The sequence below is a fragment of the Zingiber officinale genome, chromosome 6B, assembly GCF_018446385.1.
Source record: "Zingiber officinale cultivar Zhangliang chromosome 6B, Zo_v1.1, whole genome shotgun sequence".
Taxonomy (NCBI): Eukaryota; Viridiplantae; Streptophyta; class Magnoliopsida; order Zingiberales; family Zingiberaceae; genus Zingiber; species Zingiber officinale.
In genome coordinates this window covers 120,830,024-120,855,737 of record NC_055996.1, presented here as the reverse complement: position 1 = coordinate 120,855,737, position 25,714 = coordinate 120,830,024, and the positions used below count along the sequence as shown (strand labels likewise).

Here is a 25,714-nt window from a genome sequence, read left to right as displayed (position 1 = left end):
CCGCCGTTAGATTACCGTTACCGCTCGGTGGTAGGTGACCAGTGATTACACTTCCTCACGAAATCCATCAACGGCTAAGATTGGATTCACAAATAGAGCGACGGCCACAAATCTGACCGTTTGTGCTCTGTTTCTAAATCATTGGTCCGCACTCCTCGGACAGCCCAGAACCGTCGGATGGAGGGAGAAGTTGGGAAGTCAAAACGGACGCGTAAGATCTACTGGAAAGCTCGATCTTTGTGTAAAATGTCGAAAATATTCTAGAACTGAAACACGAAATCGCTCATTTTTGTCTTAGTCAATTTATAGTAACTTATTCCGATTAGTTTGATTGTAACTTGCCGGCGTTCCACCTACCAGTTATCGCTATAATATCTAATAAATTAGAAGAAACCAAAATAAGAATAAGAAAAAAGTAATTGAGTTAAATTACACCACTGAAGGACGTACGAAAGATGAAGTTATTAGCCTTCTCTCTTCCACCAGATCTGTGCAACAGTTGCAGCAGCCAAGGACACACAGTCTCTCTCTATCATTGTTGAACAAGAAAACAAAGAGTATGAAATTTGTAGGACAATAAACACTATTACTTGCTTTTACATGTCATCTCAGTGTCTAGAGGGAAAGGGCTAGCTCTCACCCAAGGCCAACTAGCTTACTTTGTTCGATATTTTATTGAATGGTCTAAGTAAGGTTTATTATCTAAATCACATATTCAACTTTTATAATAATCAAATCATATATCATATTTCTTGTGATCAGCTAGTGTTGTGTGAAACTGCTGGATGGATTTAAAGACTTGGAACCACTTCAAATTAAAATCAAAATATATTCCTCCTCTTTCTCTATAGGTGATCAGCAAGGGTTGTGTGACATTAATTGTATTAGAAATTATGTCCACTTAAGGATATTTTGATAATATCACTTGTGAGATCATGGATGATTATTCTCATGATCTTATTTCTCCATGATTCCCACTACAAGGTAATGGGAGAAATAGGTAAGACAAGTGTGCATTATATAAAGAGCACATTGCAGAAAGAAAGACAAGGAAGGTGAGACTTCTAACACTTTCTTCTTGAATCGTCGGACTCTGAATTGAAACGTTGTGGATCCGTGGTGATAGTTCGTTCGTGATTATCATCCCGACTACGAGTTTGATTCAAGAAGTTTTTCGTGGTTCCCAGATTCGAGGAGTTTTTTGGTGGTTCCCATATCTTCGATATTCATTCGCTGAGGTAAATTTTAAAAATTCAACCCTATTTATTTTTTGAGAAATTAGAGATGTCACGCTTCCGCATTGTGATATAATAAATCTAACATTGGTATTAGAGCCAAGTTAGAGCAAGTTTAGATTTATTAAATAAATTTTCAAAAATCTTTTTTTTAGGAAATAAAATAGGGTATTAAATTTTGGAATTCGGATCACGGATGAGTTTCATGAATCCGACTATACCACGAAGTTACCCGTGACTTGTAGATCATGGAAATAATTTTCATTGAATTTTTGAGCATGTTTGGGCTATGAAAACTAAGGTTGGATCTCGTGACCATGAAAGTCAACCGAGAACATTTTCTTGGTTTTGGACTGAATTTTAGCAAGTGTTGATGCATGTAAATGGTCTAGTAATGTTCTGCATGCTCTGATGCATAAAATGCATATGTCAATTGCAAGAAATGGTTGTCGTTTGCCAGCAAACTGAAATTGGCCGAGAAGGGTCGTGAGAAAATTTTGAAATGCCGAGTCCAGGACTTCAATCTTCCCAAAATCGATTTAGGATTGTCAGGAAAGAAGAAATCATGAAAACCAGTTGAAAAAAAAAATCGGGGTGGACGAAAATGAGTTTTCCCGCTATCGGGTCATAGAGACCTCGGACCCCAGTCGGGTCTATCCAGACTCGAATCTGGATCCGCGTCCTAACCCGGTTCACGACCGGATTATCTTGGTCATCGTGCGTGGAGGTGTGTGGCTAGGGCCACTACGCGTCCGGTGCGTGGCCCGAGGTCTTGTTGGCGCATGCAAGGGCGTGGAAGGTTCTCCAGTCGCCAATGATAGTGATTTTTCTTCCTGTTTTAATATTCAGACTATGCTGATGATTTCTATGATATTTATGTGACTATTATGGGTTTTTTTGTCCCGAATCCAAGTCTAGATGGTAAGATGCGATCCCGGGTCGTGATGTATGGTGTCCATTGACTCATATGCTCGCTTTATATTCAAACCATTTGAGACTTATTGATTCGTGGGGTACATAAAAAGATGAGAATAAGCATCACACGTCACTAATGCCTCTCATTATTTATAACAGAGACTATGGCTGGATCAAAGACTGTCGTAACTGATCTCGTCAAGGGAGAGAAGCTGAATGGTGACAATTATGGGATTTGGCACTTGAAGATTCAGCTACTCTTCGAGGATCAAGAACTAACTGAGGTTCTGAAGCACAAGATGCAAGACCCCAGGGAGGGTAACACACCTCAAGCGAGGCAGGATCAGGAAGCGTACCATGCATGGAAGAAAAAGGATAGCCAAGCTAGAGCAATCCTTCTGAGTAGCATACAAGATGACTTGATCTTGGTGTATGAGTAGTTTCCTACTGCGATCTCGATCTGGCAAGCTCTTAAAGAGCACTTGGGCTCCCGGTCAGCTCCTAAGTTGAGTATGTTAACTTATAGGTTCATAACCTACAAGAAGAAGCAAGATCATACTATGAAACAACATCTCATTCAAATGTTGAGTATGATTGTTTCTTTTGAGGAATATGGGGGAGCCATTATCTGATGAGCTTCAGGTACTAGGGGTGATCCCGTCCTTGCCCAACTCCTGGGAGGTTGTTATGACCTATCTCACTCACAATTAGAGTATCCATACTTTCATGGATGTGAGTAAGCATTGTGAGCTCGAGGAGGAGCGTCAGGAGGTGGCTAGGTCTACCACAGGTCATGCTTTAGTCGCGGAGTCGAGGAAGGGCTCTTGGAGTGTCAAGCGCAAGTGGTGCAAGCATGATAGGAAGACCAAATGCCAAGGCAAGAAGAAACGGCAGTGAGGGCAGATGATAAAGGACAAAAATGGAGAAAGAAAGAGCTCGATAAGAGCAAAGTCAAGTGCTACGTGTGTGGTAGAGTTGGGCATTTCGCACGCAATTGTAGCGAGCGAAAGGTATTTCCTTCTTTCTTAAATGGTATGAATTATGTATCATCTACTGTGATGCTCGCTGACTCCTCTCCTTTATGGATTGTAGACTTAGGAGCCACCGACCATGTAGCTCGTCATAGGAGCACATATGTGGAGTTACGTCGATTGAGTCCCCAGGCGAGGAGGTTGTATATGGGGAATGGAGCATTTGTTGCTATAAAGGGTATTGGCACATGCAAGTTATCGCTATCATATGGCCAAATCGTATACTTAATGACGTTTTGTATGCTCCTAAGATTCAGCGGAATCTCATTTCTGTTCGTTGTCTTGATCGTTTAGGATATTCTGTTTGTTTAGGAAACTCTTCTGTTTCTATTTCATATAACAGATCTTTGATATGTTCTGGTTCAGTCTATGATGGACTTTATGTACTGGATATGGTTTCCATTTATGATATTTCTCATTTTTCTCCTATTGCCTATGTATCTAATAGTGTAGTTGATGATGTTTCTGTTTGGCATAGTAGACTTGGCCACATAGGACAAGAGAGAATGAACTGGTTAGCAGCAAATGGCTTGTTGGATCAGCTAACTAAGGTTGAGTTGTCTCTATGTGAGTTTTGCCTAGCTGGCAAAGCTACAAGGAAATCGTTTGGATAAGCAATGAAAGCTGGGACTCTATTGTAATTAGTCCACTCCGATATTTGTGGGCCTATGAATGTGAGAGTTCGAAATGGAGCTACGTATTTCATTACGTTTATTGATGATTACACACGCTTCGGTCATGTCTATCTGATCTCACAAAAGTCTAAGGCATTGGAGTGTTTCAGAAGGTATATTAACGAGGTTGAAAATCAGCTAGACTTGAGGGTGAAAACTCTCAGAACCGATAGGGGGCGCGAGTATTTATCTGATCAATTTAAAGAGCTCTGTTTTGAAAAAGATATCGCGAGACAGTTAACTATTCCTACTACTCCTCAGCAAAATGGAGTGGCTGAGAAAAGAAATAGGACTCTATTGGATATGATAAGATCTATGATGGCGCAAGCTAACTTGCCTATTTCCCATTGAGGAGATGCTTTATTAACTGCAGTGTATGTCCTTAACCGTGTTCAGTGGCGGATCCAGACAAAAATTTAGAGGGGTGCTCAAAGAAGAGACTAAAAAAATATTTCTTGCTATCAAATGAATATATTAAAAGATAAAAATACTAAATTAATAATGATAATGATACAGACATAAAAATATGTGCATACCAATAAAGTAATTATTTTTTGATACTTGAACCACCAGCATCAGATCTAGACATACAAATAAGAGGAGGCAATTGGATCCTACGAGTGTTCATCTGTTGAAAATGTTGTAAAATTTATTCATTTTTAATTGTAGCAAAAATATCCTTCTCGATGTATACTACCAAACTGTCATTCATCTACTCATCTCCCATCCTATTATGTAAATCAGTCTTGATAATTTTCATCGCAGAAAAAAAATCCTTTCAACAGAAGCAGTTGCAACTGGTAAAACTAATGCTAACTCGATCAAATGATATACCAATAAAAAAATTGTATTCTTGTCCGTTTCAACCATCTATTTAGCAAGACTTCCTAAATCTTCAATCATAGAAAATTCACCTCGTACATTTTGAATGTAAGTCTCAAGTTGGTCCTCAAGTATTACACGATTAGTCAATGAAAAGTCCTCCATATAAAGTTCAGCAAGGTGGAGTAGCTTACCAATATCAAATTGAGAAAAAGAGTCCTTTAGATCTAAGCAAGCAAGCAATGCAAGTAAGTACCTCTGTACTTGATTCTTGAAATCGATTATTCATCTCTTGAACCATCATATCAAGAACCTAATATTGTAACAATAAAAAAAATGAATAAAAACATTATTATAAAATTAAAATTCAATAAAATATTTAAAAATAATACCTGACAAAAAATTTCAACACGATAGTAATGAAAATTAGTAATCATTTGTCCATTACGTTTGTTGTGACCACGGGTTCTCATATTTTCTTCCATATTCGGTACTGGGATCATATGGTTGCTACAAAATTTGTTGACGACGTCCAAAAAATTCTCCCATCCTTCCTCTCTCAATATTTATAATCGAACTTTCATTGTCTTGATCAAATTGACAGCCAGTACAATGTTTTAATCCTTTTGTTGTAAGGCAAGTGACAATTCATTTGTGATTCCCAATAAAAATTTCATCAAATGCATCACAAACACAAATTCATAACTCTCCATCTTATCAATCAAACTGGTGGCGATACCACTATTATCATCATTAGTACCATCATCATACACATTTTCAAGCACTTGTAAAACAGAAGTCCACGTAGACATCAAACGGATAATAGTCATATAATGTGAACCCCAACGAGTATCCCCTGGTCGTTTTAAACTGATTTCCTAATTTTTTTCCTTTGCCACTAACAATATCTCCTTTCTCCAAACATTCTACAAGTCTATCATGTTCAAGTTGTCTAAACTTATCTTTTCTTTTGCATGAAGCACCAATAATATTCACAATCATGGTAACATATTGGAAGAAATCACTCATAATTGAATTGCTTTTAGCAAACAACAACAACTAGTTGAAGTTGGTGAGCAAAACAATGGTCATACCTTGCAGATGAATTTTCTTTCAATATGAGAGCCTTCGATCCATTATACTCACCTCGCATATTTGAAGCTCCATCGTATCCTTGACCTCTCAATCTTGATAATGACAACTTATGTTTTGCAAACAATTCATCAATAGCCTTCTTCAAAGAAATAGCAGAAGTGTCAGACACATATACAATAGTAAGAAATCTTTCAATAACACATTCATGCTTGTTCACGTATCTTAAAACAACTCTCATTTGTTCTTTGACTGAAATATCTCGATACTCATCAACCATAAGAGAAAATATATTATCTTTTATATCATTAAGAATGACATTTGTGACTTCAGCAGCACAAGCCCGTGTTAAATCCTTTTGAACTATTGGAGACTTCATTTGATTGTTTCCAAGGGCATTTTCATTCATGATTTTGGCAACCTCATCATTTCTTTGGGTATACCACTCAATCAATTCAAGAAAGTTACCTTTATTTGAGGAACTCAATGACTCGTCATGTCCACGGAAAGACAAACCTTGTTTTAAAAGAAAGCGTGTAACATCTAAAGTTGTCGTTAATCGAGTGTGATATGCAACCTTCATTCCACGCCCCTGTGCTTGTAGCAAATGCGACATACTTTGTCGTTGATTTTGAAAAGCCTCAAGTTGTGTTCTTGCATCATTGTGAGCACTAGCTACACCACCAACATGCATATTAAATACTTTCCATTGCTTTTCTCTAATTAGTCATCCCTGAATTAGTAAATGTCTCACCTCTAACTCGACATCCTCTATGAGAATTTTTAAAGAGATAACACCAAAAATAAAAAGTTACATCTTTTGATATGTTGTACTCTAACCATGAAATTTTTTTAAACCAAACAACTTGGAAACTTCTATGCTCTTTACCAAATTGTCTTTGGGGATAACTATGACCAAATGGTTGACAAGGTCCTCTAATCAAATATTCTCTTCGAATCTGATCTCTAATAGAAACAACAAATTCATTAATTAATTTGTGTAGCCCTGGGTCACTAACAACATCATCCGGGTTGAATTCAACGCGAGAATATTTTCTTCCATAGAATTCTTAGAAGACTTAATACTTCATTTTAAAAATTTCTCCATAACCTATGTCAATTTCTCAAAATTATTAATTTATGCAATCAACATAACAATTAAAGTACTACAAAGTATAAATCATGAAATTAGAAATTAAATGAAATAAGAAACAAGATCCACCTAAAATTGAAGAGATTTTGCTTGTTGTGGAGGATCAGTGGCGTCGACAATGGCAGCAGCGTCGATGGAACAGTCGAACCGTGAACAATAGTGGTGTCACTGGCGTGAGACGTCGACGAAGTAAAGAGGTGACAAAGATAAGGGCAATGGTTTGAGGAGACCGGAGAGGGTAAAACAATGAGATCTCTTAGCGCGATCAGGGTTTTTGGTTTGAAGGAGAAAGGGTTGGTTTAGAAAAAAGAAGGTTCGACTGTTGGAAAAAACGGTTGGAAAAGGGATCATGAACGAGAAAGAAAAGGAAAGCTGCTGGAAAAGGATCGGGAATGAGAAAGAAAAGGAAAGGTGTTTTTAATGACACTTTTGAGAAAAAGTCCAATAAGTTTAAAAAATTATAATTATGCCCTTTATTTTTTAATCATAATTATAGTTTTGTTTTTTTTCCAGAAGCAAGGGGGTGCTTTCGCACCCCCTCAAGCACCCTTGCCTCCACCGTTGACCGTGTTCCAACAAAATCCATGGTCGATACCCCATATGAGCTTTGGACAGGGAGACAACCTGATCTTAGCCACTTGAGACCATGGAGGTGTGCCGCATATGTTCATAATTCCTCGCATCCACATGGTAAGTTAAGCCCACGAGGAAAGAAGTGTATATTTACAAGATACTCGGAACAGTCTAAGGGACATGTGTTCTTGGGTGAACATATGGACGACACAGTAATCGAGATTGAGTCTCGTGGTGCTACCTTATTGGAAAATAATTTCCCTACGAGAGGTGAAATCGATCGGGATTGCACCTGCTGGTTGCTACTCGGAATACCGTTCTAGTTCCCCTGTATAAAAATTTGTACAAGCATAGAACTATCCTATCTACTCATGTGCTTTACTAAAGTTAAATTTGGATTGCAAACGATACTTAACATTATTAATCCAAATTTCCCTTTAGAAGTTAAACTTGGATTGGGAACGAAACTTAACATTCTTACTCCAAATTCAACCAATGAGATCTTTCTAAATTAAACCATATTACAGAAGTTATCAAATATCTATTTTAAAGATCGTCTTCCAGGTTAAATATAGCAAGACACTAAGCCTTCTTGGGTATGGGATCATCCACCACTTCCTAGATAAAGTCTCACAAAGAAATCGGATATTTAACTTCTTACAATAAACTAGGTTTAACTATAGAGACCTCAATAAAAACACATTATCGAAACATGAAATCGAAAAATAAAATTGATAACAAAAACAATAACTTAAATAAAACCGATAACCTCTTGTGTTTGGTTTTTCAAAATCTATACAAAAGATGAACTAGTTATGATGCGGAAACTAATAACTAGTTATACATTTTATAACTTATAGACCTCTTGATCTTCTATTGTATTCCTCTCCTTCTCTTGGATGTCGTGTGGGTGACGATCTTCCAAGATGAAATCCACTCAAGCTTCTTCCAAGGCTTCCAAGATCCGACCACCAAATAACTTCCAAGGGATGCTAGACAAGAGAGCTTCCTTCTCTTCTTCTTCTCCTTTAAGCAACCGGCCACCAAGAGATCTCCTACAATTGATGTCGTCGGCCTCCAAGAGAGAAAACAAAAGGAGAGAAGAGAAAGAACAAGGGTCGACCATCAAGGAAGAATAGAGAGGAATAGAAGATGTGTTCTGAGGTGAGACACCCCCTCCTTCTCTTTTATATTCCTTGGTCTTGTCAAAAAAGAAAAATTTTATAACAAAAAAAATAAAACTTCCTTTTTGTAATGACCCGACCCTTTTGACCTCTTGGGCGGCCCTTGTGGCGGCCTAACTGGCGGCCCTTATGTCGTCGACCCATTTGGCGACCTCTATTGTCGTCGACCGATGACCCTTTGGCTGTGCCGTTACTCACTAGGACTTTCCACCCCTGGCAGTGAATTTTTGCCTTCCCCAAGATTCGAATTCTAGACCTCCAGGCTAAGTGCTCACTTGGCTACCAGGATTCATAAACTCTACTACTTAGCCTGGAGGTCTAGAGTTCGAATCTTGGGGAAGGCAAAAATCCATTGTCAGGGGTGGAAAGTCCTAGTGAGTAACGACACGGCCAAAGGATCGTCGGTCGACGACATTAGAAGTCGCCAAATGGGCCGATGACATAAGAGCCGCCAGTGGGCCGCCGCCCAAGAGGCCAAAGGGTCGGGTCGTTATAATAAAAGGCGCATTTTTATTGTAACGACCCGACCCTTTGGCCTCTTGGGCGGCCCTTGTGGCGGCCCTTATGGCGGCCCCCCTTGGCCGTGCCATTACTCACTAGGACTTCCCACTCCTGGCAGTGAATTTTTGCCTTCCCCAGGATTCGAATTCTAGACCTCCAGGCTAAGTAGTAGAGTTTATGAATCCTGGTAGCCAAGTGAGCGGCGCTCACTTGGCTACCAAGATTCATAAACTCTACTACTTAGCCTGGAGGTCTAGAGTTCGAATCCTGGGGAAGACAAAAATCCACTGCCAGGGGTGGGAAGTCCTAGTGAGTAATGGCACGGCCAAGGGTCGTCGGTCGACGACATGAAAGGTCGCCAAATGGACCGACGACATAAGGGCCGCCCAAGAGGCCAAAGGGCCGGGTCGTTACACTTTTCTCCCATGACTTGGCCTGCCACAAGCTTGTGCTCCAAGCAAGGAAAGATTTTAAACAAAATTAAAATCTCTCTTTTAAAATCCCTTTTGTGGATAGTTATAAAAGGAATGTTTTATAAATTAAAATCTCTCTCTCTTTTAAATCCTTTTATGGATATCTATAAAAGAAAAGATTTAAAATAAAACATGGTTACAAAAAGGAAAGTTTTATAACAAAAATTAAAATCTTTCTTTCATATTATAGATAACTACAAATAAGGAAACATTTCAAATCTCTCTTTTATTCCTTTATAGAAAGTTATAAAATGAAAGATTTTAAAATTTAAAACACTCTTTTAAAACCATCATAAAAGGAAAGTTTTTAACAAAATAAAAACTCCTTTTATTTCCTTTTGTGACCAATCTAAAAAAGGAAAGTTTTATATTAAAAATCATCCTTTTAAATCCTTTTTATGGATCTCTATAAAAGGAAAGATTTTACAAAAAAATAAAACTTCATTTTCTTCTTGTGTGTGGTCAGCCCCTTACTTGGGCACCAAGCAAGGCTTGGCCGGCCCTACCTTGGGCTCCAAGCTTAGCTTGGTTGGCCCCTTGCTTGGTCTCCAAGCAAGGCTTGTCCGGCCCTAGCTTGGGCCTTAAGAAGCTAGGCTTTTGGATAAATATAAGGCTTTATATAAGAGGTTACAATAGGGACCTAGAGGAGGAATTGGTTTTGGTCTCCCGATGAGCTTGAGCTTCCCGTGTTCACCTCGAACACCCAACTCAAGTTCATCAATAATATCTCATTCCATTAAAGAGTTATTATTGCACTACCGCACCAATCCCATATTACAATATGAGATCCTTCTTATCATGAGTGTGTTAGTCTCTCTGTGTTTAGGGGTGAGTATTCGATTAAAACCAAACTGAACTGAATAAACCGAACCCGAATAAATTGAATTTTAAAAAAATAATAGAACCGACCGAATTCCTCGTTAAAACCCTAACAAACCGAACCGATTAAAAATCGGTTAATTCGGTTTTCAACCAAATTAACCGAATAGGCCAGATTTCTCACAATCTATGAGAAATTGTCGATTTCTCACAGGTTTAGGCGTTTAGCCATTGTTCACCCATATTCACCGGATCATTATGAAGGTCTTCTTTCACCTCATCCACGGATCTACGCAAAGTTGGGAGTGGAACAATTTACCGATTGAATCTCTGGACATTGTAAAGCACTAAAGCTCAATGACCTTGTAAAGCACTAAAGCTCCATTGTTAAACATCTCACGGTTTTCAGCCCACCACCTTTGTGCTTGCCACTTGTTAAACATCTCACGGCTACCATTGACATCAAGCATTTACAGAATTAGTGTAGGATCGAAAAGAATTTAGATATCTCCACAATGTCATAATATTGTCCACTTTGGGCCTAAGCCCTCATGGTTTTGCTCTTGGGCTCTCCCCAAAAGGCCTCATGCCAATGGAGATATCTTTTCTCTTATAAACTCATGATCTTTCCCATGTGTTTCCAATATGGGACTATGTTTGCAACCTTGCAACCCCAACAATCCCCCCTCAAACAAAGGACCATAGACTTCCCACGTCCGATCCTCGACCCACCAGGTCTTCCTGCCCCTCGGTCCACCCGACCTACTAGGACTTCCTTGCCTAGTCGCAACTAGGACTTCCTGCCTGGTGTCTGGTCCTCTTGATCCAAACATAGGAGCCCCTACTTTCTTTGTTCGAGGTCAATATTATACCCACATGACTCAATCAGACCATAACTCTTGTGCACAGTCGGCGGTTAAACCTTCTGGCAGTCCGGGCTCTGATACCAATTGTAGGATCGAAAAGAATTTAGATATCTCCACAATGTCATGATATTGTCCACTTTGGGCCTAAGCCCTCATGGTTTTGCTCTTGGGCTCTCCCCAAAAGGCCTCATGCCAATGGAGATATCTTTTCTCTTATAAACCCATGATCTTTCCCATGTGTTTCCAATATGGGACTATGTTTGTAACCTTACAACCCCAACAATTAGTGCACCAAATTTAGTTAGGAACTAGAAAATAGAAATTCAATGGCGCCACTTGATATCACAGGAAAAGTAGTCCTCACCGCCTCAATTTATTACTAAACTCTATGAGAAAAATAAAATATGACAAACGTAATCCAAGGAACAAGACAAATTTTGATCAAATAATTACTATTGGAAACTAGAAGCATGACATATTAACACACAATTTAGTGTGGCAACACAAGCAACAATTACAAATATAATCTTTCTCCAAACTCAAGGCAGTGAACTACTTATGAAACATACTGGAGCAAGTGGTCATACAACAAGTCACAACATAAGGAAATATGGCACAATTTTTCCAAGTGATTTAAGCTACTGCTTTTTATGGCCACAATAGCTTCCTGATTTGCAAAATTGTTTGGCATGTGCATGGAGAGTTTGATTCGCACTTTCACAGTTCTTCCACTTCCTTTACCACATACAAGCTTAAGCAAGGAATGGATGAGCAATCCTCTTTTTGTGAAATGGAAGCAATTGCCCAAAACTTAATCATCCTTTCAACGATTGCATTTTTACATATTTGTGACAACCATGGTGCATGTACTAGAATCAAGCATAAAAAAGCAATGTCTCTTCAATATCTCTATGAAACTGCATCATTTAAAGGATAATCATTCCAGCATATTCTACAAGTTAAGAGGAAAACAAAATAGAACCATTTTTAACAGGTGACAATTGACCTTCTACAGTACCATCTGCCAGTAAATTAAATGTGAGCATACCAATTGACAATTAATCAATTACACAAGTTAAACTAGAAAATTATCAGCAACATACCTTTCTGATGACTTAAGCTTGCATATGGTACATGAGTATCAATGTCAGCATGTGAATTCTCAGATCCATTCCTTTAAAGATGAAAAAAATGTCAAATATGATTCACATATCCATAAAACTAAAATAATAGACTATGCTGTGGATACAGAAGAAATAGTATTTCAAAATAGTAGATGCTGCATGACAAAAATTCACTACCAATGTCCTTAACAAGTGAAACTAGAGGCACTGACCTTGAGTCATCTCTGGTCAAGATAGATAATGCTGCACTTGCACATGCTTTTTTTTATAATATTGAAGCATTAGAAACTTTCATGAAACAACCAAAAACTAAGAAAAAAAACACTAACTTGAAATCAAAATAATCTCATTAAATTACCGCCAAATTAACAAAAACTCCTACCAAACTAAAAGATACCAATCTTATTAACACCAAAATAAATAGTTATCAAAAATGAGTTGTAATTCAAAATTTGAAATTCAGATTGTTTCTTTAATTGCATTGATCATATTAGTTATCTCACTATCAATGAACAATATAAGATAACTTGTACATGTCTCAAAAAGCTGCATTCCCATTTTATAATCTGCGCTAAGGATTTATTCAAGTTAAATATCACGTCCATTCTTTTTTTCCTTACAAAAACAAATAGAAGACGGAAAGAAATGGCTTTCAGGATAAATCCTTGATATGACTCACAGTAGATACCAATACTGGTAATAATAAAACCAATCAGTAGATATAACTGCATACCTTGTACAATTTTCTAGGGTAGAAACGGCATGAGAACTGTCTCGATATGGGTCTAACTGTGTTGTTCTGGCTTCCATGGAACCAGATGTAACCAAAGGAGTAGTACTTTGTACTTTTGTACCATAGACTTCTCAAGAAATGGTCCTGGCAGAGTAGGTGTTGGAGGTAATTCAGAAGTAAATGAAACATTCATGGAAGGAAAAGAAAAATCCTTGCTATATTTGGAAATTGTTGAAGAGCCTCGATATTATTCACTACTGTGTCCTGAACAACACGTGATGAAAACCCCTTCAATATAGGATAGGCATATTAATTAAATATAGAGATGAAATCATGGTCACAACATGTTCAGCCGTGACACAGGAAGAGCTTTTGTACCTTAAATTCTCCAATCTGAAAAGCTGGTTTCTGATTCCCAAAAACAGTAATGTAACCTGAGACTCCAGCATCCACGACATTATTATCATGCATGGAAGCAGTCGATGGACCATTCTCCTGAAGCATATCAAGCCTTCCTTGTTTATGACATAAAGCATCACCAGTACCTGCAATTGAACAAACAAGATTGCTATTTGTACTATTTTTATGTTGTATGGTTAAACTTATGATAGCCTCACCTTTTGGATGTGTTTGTATCCCATACGAAGGTGATTCTTCAACAGGATTATCCTTTAACTTCATTGATTTTCTCTTCGGGGAAGGCAATAATTTATCAAGGCCTTGCAATATCTTGTTTTCCATCTCTCTTGATTGAACTGAACCAGAAGCAACAGCCTTGTTGAGTATTTTGTTGCCCTCAGTTTCTTCCCGTGCATCCAAATTATGAGGACATTGATTTTGTCCTCAAATAGAAACTTCATTATTGCTAGTCTCAAACAGAACATAAAAAAAAAGTAAGAACTTTGCTAGTATCAAGAACAAAAATAGCATAGCCAAAGTAAGAACTTTGCAATACTATACTCTTTCATAAGGAATTGGATTGCACCTTTCCTTGTCCTTTAGAAAATGATGGATCCATCTCAGTGCACTTCTCGACATCTTTAAAACCTTCAAGCAAAACACCTAACTTCTCGGCATCTTTAAAACCTTCAAGCAAAGCACCTAACTTTGTGTAGCATGCTGCCTTAGCAGTAAACTTTTAAAAGCTCGAGTCATCAAATAAAAAAATGCTATGAAAAAGGCTGAGTAGGAGTTAGAATTGTTGGTTAGTCCTAGGAAGATCGTACCGGTTCCACTGTACAAAAATTTTGTACAAGTGTCGAACCTTTCCTAAATAACCTATTGTGTTCTTTAGAAGTTAAATTAGGAATCGCAAACGGAACTTAACATTATTGATTCCAAATTTAACTTATCTGTTCTTAATGGTTTAGATTTGGATCGTAAGTGGAACTTAACACTATTGATCCAAATCCACCTACGTTATAAATTCAATTAAATATTAATTTTCAAAATTGACTTCCAGGTTAAACATGGCGAGGCACTAGGCCTTCTTGGATATGGGAGCAACCACCACTTCCTAGACAAAGCCTTTTAAGGAAAGCTAATATTTAATTTCCTTATATAACTCTAAGTTTAACCAAAAGGAACAATCAAATCACAAATTTGAAAAATAAAAAACACAAACTCGAATAACAAATCCGAAAAACTAGAATATATTGCCTCTTGTGTTTGGAATTCATACAAAGAAAAATAACTAGCATGATGTGGAAGAAAATTACTAGTTATACCTTCTGTTTGTATGCTAATGACCTCTTGATCTTCTACCGTATTCCTCTTCTTATCCTGGACGTTGTGTGGGCAACAATCTACCGAGATGAGAACCACCCAAGCACTTCTCCTTCCTCCTTGCAAGAGTTTCGGCCAAACCAAGAATCCTCCAAGGATGTAGAATTTCGGCCACCACCACCAAGCTCCAAGGGATGCAAGAAACAAAACCTCCTTTCTCTCCTTCTTCTCCTAGCTAGAACCGGCCACCATCAAAAGCTCCAAGAGAAAGATGAAACCGGCCACTAAAGAAGAAGAGACACTACAAGAAAATTGGGATTTTACAACACTTAAAAGACAACGTTTTTTTTAAAAACGTTGTCTTTTTCTTTTTAACAACACTTTTAGTGAAAAATGTTGTCTATTTCTTTATTTTCTTACTAATAGACAACGTTTTTTTTAAAAACCGTTGTCTATTAGTGATTTTTATGGGTCAAACACAACGTTTTTTGAAAAGCGTTGTCTATTAGCATTTCTTTAGTGTCTACGACAACGATTTTTAAAAAGCGTTGTGTATTGTTAAACCCTCATCTAAATCTGGGATAATACAAATTGTTGGATCAAGTACCCTTAGGTTTCACTCTCACAACTCCTCATCTCATGCTTATCTTCCCGAACCCCTCTCATAACTCCTCATCTCATGCCTATCTTCCCGAACCCCTCTCACGCCATCTCCTTCCAACTCCTCCTCTCACGTCCTCTCCATCCAACTCCTCTCCAGCAAACCCCTCTCCGGCGAACTCCTCTCCGCGAACCTCCTCTCCTCTAAATTCCTTCACCTCTTCGTCAAATAGCAAATGCCCTAATCACTCCGCTCTTGGATCGCCGCCTCCGCACTTGGCCTCCTCTTTGGAAGATCGATATTTGCAGCTCGGTCTTTGTCTTGCTCTAGTTTGTCAGAGTAAATTGTTATTGACGGCCTGGGGGGATTTGTTTAAGCCGATTCATCCTCGTTTCGTCTTTATTTTTTGTTAGGGTTTGTGAAGGCGGAAAGCGGTATGGAGGATGGAGAAGAAGCAAGGATTCTTCTCGGTGCTAAGGGAGGAGGTTGCGAGGGGGATTTCTCCATCACGGTCGCGGGGAAGGCCGTGGTCGGAGAGCCCGCGGTGGAGCACATTGCCTGTGGCGGAGCTGTTTTTGTTTTCACGGCGGTGGAAGAGGCGTGGGATTGCTGGAGAGCTTGCGGTGCCAAGATCCGGGAGCTTGACGCCTCTGATGGAGGGACCGGAACACGCGGTGGGAGAGGACGCGAAAAAGGAGCGTGGGTGGGGGTAGTGGGTCAAAGACCAACTATCACGTGCGTCGTCCGCCTCTCCTTCTACTTCCTCCTTCCGGCGGTCGGATCTCCGGATACTACTAGGTGTCATGGCGGCTCCCCTCGCCCCTATTAATGCTTGCTCCATCGGCCTGCTTCCTCACCTCAGCATCAAGGATACTCCCATCGTAAGGATTTCATCTTTCTCAGATTTACTTCATTTATTGACACGATTTGTGTTAGTTGTGAGTATTTAATAGTATCTAGGTGGTAATAATATCATATTTTCTACGATTATTTTACTATGATTATTTTAATCGTGTTGACTTTTACATTCTCCGGTTCCTCAAGTAAAATTCCTATTTGTAGGATTTGATAATAAAAATACATGACGCATTTCCTTCCATAATTTGATAAATTCATCCTATTTTTCAGCTCATATTTTCCTTGTTAAACATAGCTTTCTAGCATTTGTTCTTTAACTTATTGTGGCAGGAGACTTCTTCAGCATAGTACATCCTCCAGCAGTATATAGCTGCATCAGGAGGTTTCAAGCTTCTTAGTTCCATTAGGAATACATATTCAATGGGGAAGGTGAGGATGGTGGCTACTGAGTTTGAGACGACAACCAGGATCACCAAAAACAGGAACCCAACAAGGGATGCTGAGTCTGGTGGATTTGTTCTCTGGTGTATATCTCAGCTACCTTTAGGAAGATTGAGAAAATGTCTGATCTAATTAACTTACAACATTTAGTTATTCTATAAATAATTTGGATTTTCTGCTTTTCTAGTCTGACACCATTTGCTATTGTTTGTATAATAATTACTAGTTATTCTGATTGTGAATTTATCATTTTGGATGAAGTCTCATCTTGGTGCTGTTTCTTCGAAATTTAAAAAGAAACAAGCTAGATCATCGCAGAAGTTAACTACCAAACTCCACAGTTCTTTGGAAGACCCCAACACAAATGATTTGGAGGATGATCTACCCGTAGATAATGCTTCAAAGCAATTGGTGCTTCATAATGAGGCTTCTAATACACATTTGATACAAGTGAGAAGTAGTAAAGGTATAGGTATGTGTAATTATATATAACATATATTTTAATGTGTATGTTTATCATTATTAATTTGTCTCTAATTAACATAGGCTCCTCGGCAACAAGATGTCAAACAATGTGGTTATTATGTGATGCAATTTATGAGACAAATTGTTGAAGAAGTTGAAATTATCGAGAGAGATTCACTACGATCTATAGTAATGTTTTCTTGCTTATGTCTCAAATTATTTGAAATAAACTATTTAAAATTTACAAAGTCAATGTTGATTTTTTTTTCATTAATGTTCACAGTTTACAAAAGCAGGGTATTCTCGAGAAGAAATTGATGAGGTGCGATCGGAGTTGGAAGAATGTATACAAGATCATATTTATGAATAGGTGCGTTCAAATTTATGTAAGTTCATTACCTTGTTTTAGTTAAAGTTTATGTAAATTCATTACCTTCTTGATGGCCCAAAAACATCAGATGAGTTTAGGAATATGAATTTGGGATTGTCGTCGTACCTTTTCAAGTCAAACAAAATATGACTGACAGAACTCATCAACTTCTAGATGCTCGATCAAAGGGCAGGTAATATCCAAGAGTCGACTTCAATATCTTGTAGAAAATACCATGTTTACTGGTTCAAAAATGGTTTTTTGCTACCTTCATGTTGACATGTTGAATTTTTAAATCCTTTCTTTGCACTCTAGAATCAAAGCCATATTTTATATGTATAGTTTAGTACACCAGAAAACTACATTTGCTACTGGAAAATTTCAAGTCAAATTGTGTTTGATAAAGCTACAAGTTCTGCAAACCAAAGAAATCAGAACATATGTTGATTTCGACTTTAGTTCATGTGTAAGAACTCAAATGAAATATATGTTATTCTTTTGCACTGCATCTCTAATTATGTATTTAGGTCTCACAGTGGTTTCCCTAGCATCTCCAATTATGCTATTCTTTTTGCTATATTTCCATGGTGGAAACAAAGTAGCACATGTATTTTTCATTTGCTCTATTCCCCGTTATTTTATGCTTAATTCTTTTTCTCTTAAAAATTATTGTATGGTGTGAACTGTGACCTTTATTTTAAGCTATTACCACCGAAAATTTCTTTTGCATAATACTGATGGTATTGTTTTCTGTGACAGATACACAGTGGTAGGTGTTTTGTCCCAGTCTCAAGCCGTCAATCCATTTTGATCAATATATCTAGTAGAAGTAAGCATGCAGATCATTGTCTTCAAGGCTGGCTAGCTATTTTGTGCTTTTTTTTGTTTTAAATTTGAATGTCACTAACTACTTTGAAACAGAAATATTTAGTCTTTGTGTATAGTTGAATTCTCCTGTAAATACTAATACTTTGTAGTTGAATTCTATTATTTGGTACGAGTTTGAAATCATTAGCTGAGCTAATTAATGCTATTTTATATGTCAAATTCGAATCTGGACATGGTAAAAGAAAATTAATAGTTTTGTAAATATAAAAAAAATAATTTTGTAAATAAATTTTTTTAATTTTTTTAAAAAGACAACGCTTTTAAAGCGTTGCACAAGTGTTGTCTTTGCCAAAAACAACAACACTTTTAAAGCGTTGCAATAATGATGTTTTTGCAAAAAATACACAACGCTTTTAAAACGTTGAAAAAGCGTTGTCGTTGCTACAAATGACAACGTTTTAAAAGCGTTGTCATTGAGCAGACTTTTAACAACAGTGTCTTTAACAACGTTTTTTCAGGCACAAAGACAATGCTTTAAAAGCATTGTCTATTAGCTTTTTTCTTGTAGTGAGAAGAGGAGAGGGAGAACCTCTAGGGCCGACCACACCAAGGAGGAAAAGAGAGGAAGAAATAGAATAGAGTCGTTACCCTTGAAGGCACCTCTACTCTCTCTTTTATAATCCTTGGCCTTGGAAAATAAGGAAATTTAAAGAAAAACTTCCTTAATTCCTTTGCCATGAAAAGGAAAATTTTTTAAATTGAAAACAATTTCCTCTTCTTAATTATAATGGCCCACCACCTATAAGCTCCAAACAAGGAGAGTTTTAATTAACACAAGAATTAAAACTTTCTAATTTGTTTCCGAAAATTGATAAAAAAATTCTCCAATAATTTTTTCCTTCATGATGGGTTATAAAAGGAAATTTTATAAATTAAAATCTTTCTTTTAAACATGTGGATAATTTTCAAAAAGGAAAGTTTTCTCTAAAATTAAAAACTCCTTTCAATCTACAAATAAGGAAAGATATCAAATCTTCTCTTAATCTTTTGTAGAAATTTTTAATTTTAAAACTCTCTTTTTGAATCATGAACATGGTTACAAAAAAGAAAAGTTTTATCAAAATTAAAATCTCCATTCAATCTACAAATAAGGAAAGATTTCAAATCTTTTCTTAATCTTTTGTAGAAAGCTATAAAAGGAAAGATTTAAATTTTAACTTCTCTTTTAAAACCATGATATCCACATTAAGAAAAGATTAAAAATAAAATCTCTTTTAATATGATGTGGCCGGTCACACCAAGCTTGGGTTCAAGCTAGGGTCGGCCACACCAACTCAACTCATCCTATTTATTTGACCGGCCCAAGCTTGGGTTCCAAGCTTGCTTGGCCGGCCCCATTAGGATGGGTATAAAGGTGGGTAAGAGGTGGGTATGTGGTGAGTATAAATCTCTATATATAAGAGGCTACGTGTTAGGATGTATACTAAAAGTCTAGCTTTTGGTATAAATATTTATCTAGAAATAAGAATCACATTGGTCAAATGTCTACATTTATGATAAATGTAGTTGTTCAATTAATTTATATTGTAGATAACATGGTGTGTGGTGTCACACACAGAAGATCATGTTATCAGTACCTTATAAATTATAAACAGTAGCTCACGACCAAGATGGAAAGGAACAAACCATTGGAAGGTCGTAGTGTAATTAGGTATTAGTTTATCTTAACTATATAATTACACTAGTACACTTAGAGTGTATTGAGTAGGACCATTAGAGGTCGTTTCTTTTATACTGACTTTATAAAGGAACAAAGACCTCAGTTATTATGGAAGTGTGTGCTCTTAATCCTAATATAATAACATGCACATATATTTGATATTTATTTCTTTAATTTATCAATGGGTGAGATTTAGTTTGATAAATCAATAAGCCTGATAAGTTGGGAAATGATATCACTTATAGTGTGTGTTATTGATTATAGAAGGAAACAGTGTCCTAGTAATCTAGGTTGAGAATGTCCCCAAGAGGAGCTCATAAGGATTGTCATGTTAAACCCTACAGGTGGACTTAGTCTGACATGACGATGAGGTTGAGTGTTACTACTCTTGGACTAAGATATTAATTAAGTGAGTTGTCAGTAACTCACTTAATTATTGGACATTCGACATCTTAAACACAGGGAGACTAACACACTCATAATAAGAAGGAGCCCAAAATATAATTTGGGATTGGTGCGGTAATTCAATAATAGTTCTCTAATGGAATGAATTATTATTGATAAAATTAAGTTGTGTGTTCGGGGCGAACACGGGATGCTTAATTTTATCGGGAGACCAAAACCAATTCCTCCTTTCGGTCCCTATCGTAGCCTCTTGTATATAGAGATTTATACCCACCACATACCCACCTTCTTACCCATCCAATGGGGCCGGCCAAGCTAGCTTGGAACCCAAGCTAGGGCCGGCCAAGACCAAGTAGATGAGCCAAGTTGGTGGCCGGCCAAAGCTTGGGTCCCAAGCTTAGGTGGCCGTCCACTAGAATATTAAAAAAGATTTTTATTAAAATTATTTCTTATGTGGATATCATGGTTTTAAAAGAGAGTTTAAAAATTAAAAATTTCCTTTTATAGCTTTCTACAAAAGATTAAGAGAAGACATTAATCTCTTTCCTTATTGGTAGATTAAAATGATGGTTTTAATTTTTGGTAAAAACTTTCCTTATTTGTAAATCATCTACATGTTTAAAAGAGAGTTTAAAATTTGAAATCTTTCCTTATTTGTTGATTAAAAGGTGGATTTTAAATTTTAAGAAAACTTTCCTTTTAACCATATTCATGATTTAAAAGAGAGTTTAAAAAATTAAATATTCTCTTTTATAAGTTTCTACAAAAGATTAAGAAAAGATTTGATATCTTTCCTTATTTGTAGATTAAAAGAGATTTTAATTTTTAGAGATAACTTTCTTTTTATCCACATGTTAAAAAGAAAGATTTTAATTTATAAAATTTCCTTTTTATTAACCAATCATGAATGGATGAAAATTATTGGAGAAATTTTTAAAATTTCTGGAGACAAATTAGGAAGTTTTAATTAATTAAAACTCTCCTTGTTTGTAGCTTTAATATGGTCGGCCATTATAATTGATGAGAAGAAAATTGTTTTTAATTAAATAAATTTTCTTTTTCAATGGCAAAAGAATTAAGGAAGTTTTTATTAAATTTTCCTTATTTGCCAAGACCAAGGATTATAAAAGAGGGGGTAGAGGAGGCTTCATTGTGAACGACTCTATTCTATTTTCTCCCTCTTTTCTTCCTTGGTGTGGCTGACCCTTCTCCTTTTCTCTCTTCCTCTTGTGTGGCCGAAATCCTTTATCTCTTGGAGCTTTGAGGAGGTGGCCGGATCTAGCTTGAGGAAGAAGGAGAGAAAGCTTGCATCCCTTGGAGCTTGGTTGGTGAAAAAAATTCTTCATCCTTTAGAAGATATGCTTGGCCGAAACTTGAAGGAAAGAAGAAGAAGGTGCCTTGGTGGTTCTCGTCTCGGACGATCGTTGCCCACACAACGTCCGGGATTAGAAGAGGAATACGGTAGAAGATCTAGAGGTTTTTGTTTGTAAAAGAAAAGGTATACTAGTATTTAATTTCCGCATCATACTAGTTCTATTTCTTTGTAAAAATACCAAATACAAGAGGCATGCGATTCTAGTATTTCGAATTAGTTTTCGATGTTGTGTTCTTTTGTTTTTAATTTCCTTGTGATTTGATTGTTCCTTTTGGTTGACCTAAAGTTATTTAAGGAAATTAAATATTAGCTTTCCTTAAAAGGCTTTGTCTAGGCGGTGGTGGTTGTTCCCATATCCAAGAAGGTCATGTGCCTCGCCATGTAGTCCTGGAAGCTAATTTTGGAAATTAATATTTAATGAAATTAATAACCTAGGTGATTTGGATCGAACGTGTTAAGTTCCGCAGGAGATCCAAGTCTAAACCTAAAAGAACAAATAAATTAAACTTAGTATCAAACGTGTTAAGTTTCGCAGGCGATCCAAGTTTAATTTAAAAGAACACATGGTAGCTAGGAAAAGGTTCAAACCTTTGTACAAAATTTTTGTACAGTGGAACCGATAGGTTTTCCGAGTAGCAACCAACAATTGGTATCAGAGCTAGGGTTTTTGCCTCTATGTATTTGGTATTAGTTTAATTATGCACATGTCATACATAATTTAGGCAAGATAATAGTAGGATGTGCTAACTTTGTGGATGCAGGATCCAACTATTATGGCTTATAGATATTGTGTGTGTGATTGGACCCTTGGACATGTCAAGGGCATTTTATTGCGTGTGCATGATTGTATTATAAAATACAGCAGGAGCTGTATTTAGTTTTATTAGGATTTTATTTTTTGATCTAGTTGCATGTACATTCCTTTTATGGAATATAGGATCGATGGATGTAAATTTTATTTTATGTTCGATCTAGTTTACATGTGCATTCCTTCGAGGAATATAGGATCGAAAAATGTAAAATTCTATTTATGTCGCGGATCGAATCTTGCAAGGCGTGGAACCTTTTGAGGACCAGAGGCGCAGCGGAATAAGGAGCAAGATGGATGCGACAACTAGACCCGATGGCGGTGGCCAAAGATGGCAGCAGCTAGGGTTGGCGACACACGGAGGACAGCAATAGATAAAAGCCATAATAGTTGAAAATTAGTTTTTCTATTTATTGCTTTTTATGTTGTGTTGTGTGTGTGCTTGTTAGTATGCATGTTTAGTAGGCTAGCATAGTCAAAATTCCTCACTTTAAATAACTAAGTGGGAGAGGGGTTTATTTTTTAAATAAATTTCACGGTCTCCATTACTGGTTTATAAGTGATGCAACAAGCTTGCGCGTTGGCTCTGAGTGCCTTCCTCCATATCGGATGAGCTTGTTTGTGAATCACTATAGGAAGCTAATTAAGAGCGTGTGATCTTCCCCATCGGAAGGGGCACAATCTTATTAATGGACTTAGTATCAAGTAATGGTATACACTTAGGCACGTCTAATAGTATCCTCCCCATCGAAGTCACTGCTATTATTTGTGTGACCGAAGAAAACCAACTATTAATTTGTCAAATAAATAGGTTGACAAGATAATAAAATTAAAAACTCCTCTTACAAATGTTTGATTTTGTATACGTCCACACTATCGTGGCATACAAAATTCACGGTGTTTGAGGTAATTTTATTTTGTCATAAAGATTTATTGACAAGATAATTAATGGGTAAAACCCTCCTCTTACAAATGTTTAAATTTTGTATACGTCCACACTATCGTGGCATGCAAAATTCACGGTGTTTGAGGTGTTGGTGAATTTAAATAATATTGTTTGAGGAATCAATATTATTTTAAATTCAAAAGTTTGACTAAATATTTGATCAAAGACAGATCAACTATTAATTTTATTCGTCATAAAGTAAAGTTGATGAGATAATAAAATTAATGGATAAAATCTCTTCTTTGATTTTGTATACGTCCACACTATCGTGGCATACAAAATTCATGGGGATTTTAAAGAATTGATCTTGATCAAATATTTTTGTGATTCTTAGGATTTAAAATGTTTGTCAATTCCCTAGATGTTATACTATAGAAAAGACTTAGTAGTCCCAATTGTAATAATTGGAAATAGGACTTGGACATTAAGGTAGACTGTCTTCTTAGAACTGAGAGCAATATGGGTGTATTTAATTTATTTGTTGTTGAAACATGTTTAGTGGTGTTATCTACCAGTACCTGGAGTGTAGATACAGATACCACTAATCATGTCTGCAATTCATTGTAGGGTTCCAGAAAACCCGACAACTATATGAAAAGGAAAACACTGTCTGCATGGGCACTACTGCAAAAGTAGCAGCTGTTGCAGTGGGAGAGGTTTATTCTCTAATAGGAATAAAATATGGATTATTAATAATTGTCTTTACGTACTAAGTTTAGAAATAACCTGATTTCAATTTCTAAACTATTAATAGATATTGTGTCTATTTTGATAACAAAGCTGTTATCAAGAAAAATAGAGAAGTTATCTATTCTGGTATGTTGGTTGACAATTTATAATCCAATAACTCCCACGATGCAATAAATGAAAATTATAACACATCTTCTAACTTTAATAAGAGAAAGCAACCTTCAGAAATGAACCAATCATATTTTTGGCATCTAAGGCTAGGTTATATTATCTTGAGTAGGATTCAAAGGATAATAACCAATGAACTCTTGGGTTCATTGGTAGTGGAAATCTTTCCAACCTGCGAGTCTTATTTAGAAGGAAAAATAACCAAGAAACTTTTATGTTTAAGGGGTAAGGAGCCAAAGATATGTTGGAATTGGTTCATTCTGATTCTGTGTAAACCTTTGACTATCCAGGCAAGAGGTTGTTTCGAATATTTAATCTATTTTATATACGACTATTCGAGATAAGGATACATTTACTTGACGCACCGCAAGTCTAAGTGCTTTGATTAGTTCAAAGAGTACTAGGCTGATGTGGAGTAAAGGTAAAAGTATCAAGACACTACGGTTAGATCATAGTGGTGAGAACCTCTTAGGAGAGTTTAGGAGTCACTTATCAGAAGACGGGATTTAATCTCAACTAACTGCACCTGGTACACCCCGACAGAATAGTGTAGTAGATAGAAGGTATAAGGCTCTTGTGGAATAATTAGATCGATGATGAGTTATTCAGAAAATTACCAAATTTGTTTTAAGGATATACACTGGAAATGGAAGTGAACATAGTACCTTCTAAGTCAGAACTCTCTACTCCCATAGAATTGCAGATTGGGCGTAAGTCTAGTCTGAAGAATATTCAGATTTGGGAGGTCTAGCACATGAGAGACACTGATAAAGTAGGACAGGAATTCACTTGTTTGTGGGTTATCCTAGAGAAATGAAAGTAGGTTTATAGTCTTAAAAATCAGAAGGTCATTGTTAGCATCAATGACTGATTTTTAGAAAAGGACTATGTAATAAACCACAAGCCCATAAGTAAATTTGTTCTTAAAGAAATTATAAAGGACATGTCTAATCTAGTACCAACTGTACAAGATGAAATATCACAAGAAACTGCAACACATATCATAAATGATACATAATTATAGACAGTGACTCATCGTAGTGGGAGGGTTGTCAAGCAAACCTAAAAGGTTCATGTTTTGGGAGAGTTTTTGGACTTGATCCCAAATGAACATGAGCC

The 25,714-nt window shown here is 36.7% G+C and overlaps 1 protein-coding gene across 1 annotated transcript; it reads right to left on the bottom strand.

The window, feature by feature from the left end:
- Positions 1 to 5,719: 5,719 nt before the first annotated feature.
- On the bottom strand, positions 5,720 to 6,463 carry LOC121991475 (zinc finger MYM-type protein 1-like). The gene has a single exon (XM_042545472.1). The coding sequence runs from the start codon at positions 6,461 to 6,463 to the stop codon at positions 5,720 to 5,722; it is 744 nt and encodes a 247-aa protein (XP_042401406.1).
- Positions 6,464 to 25,714: the final 19,251 nt, after the last annotated feature.

Coding starts and splice junctions, on each gene's coding strand:
- LOC121991475 (XM_042545472.1), bottom strand. CDS start 6,463: ATGCATGTTGGTGGTGTAGCTAGTGCTCACAATGATGCAAGAACACAA.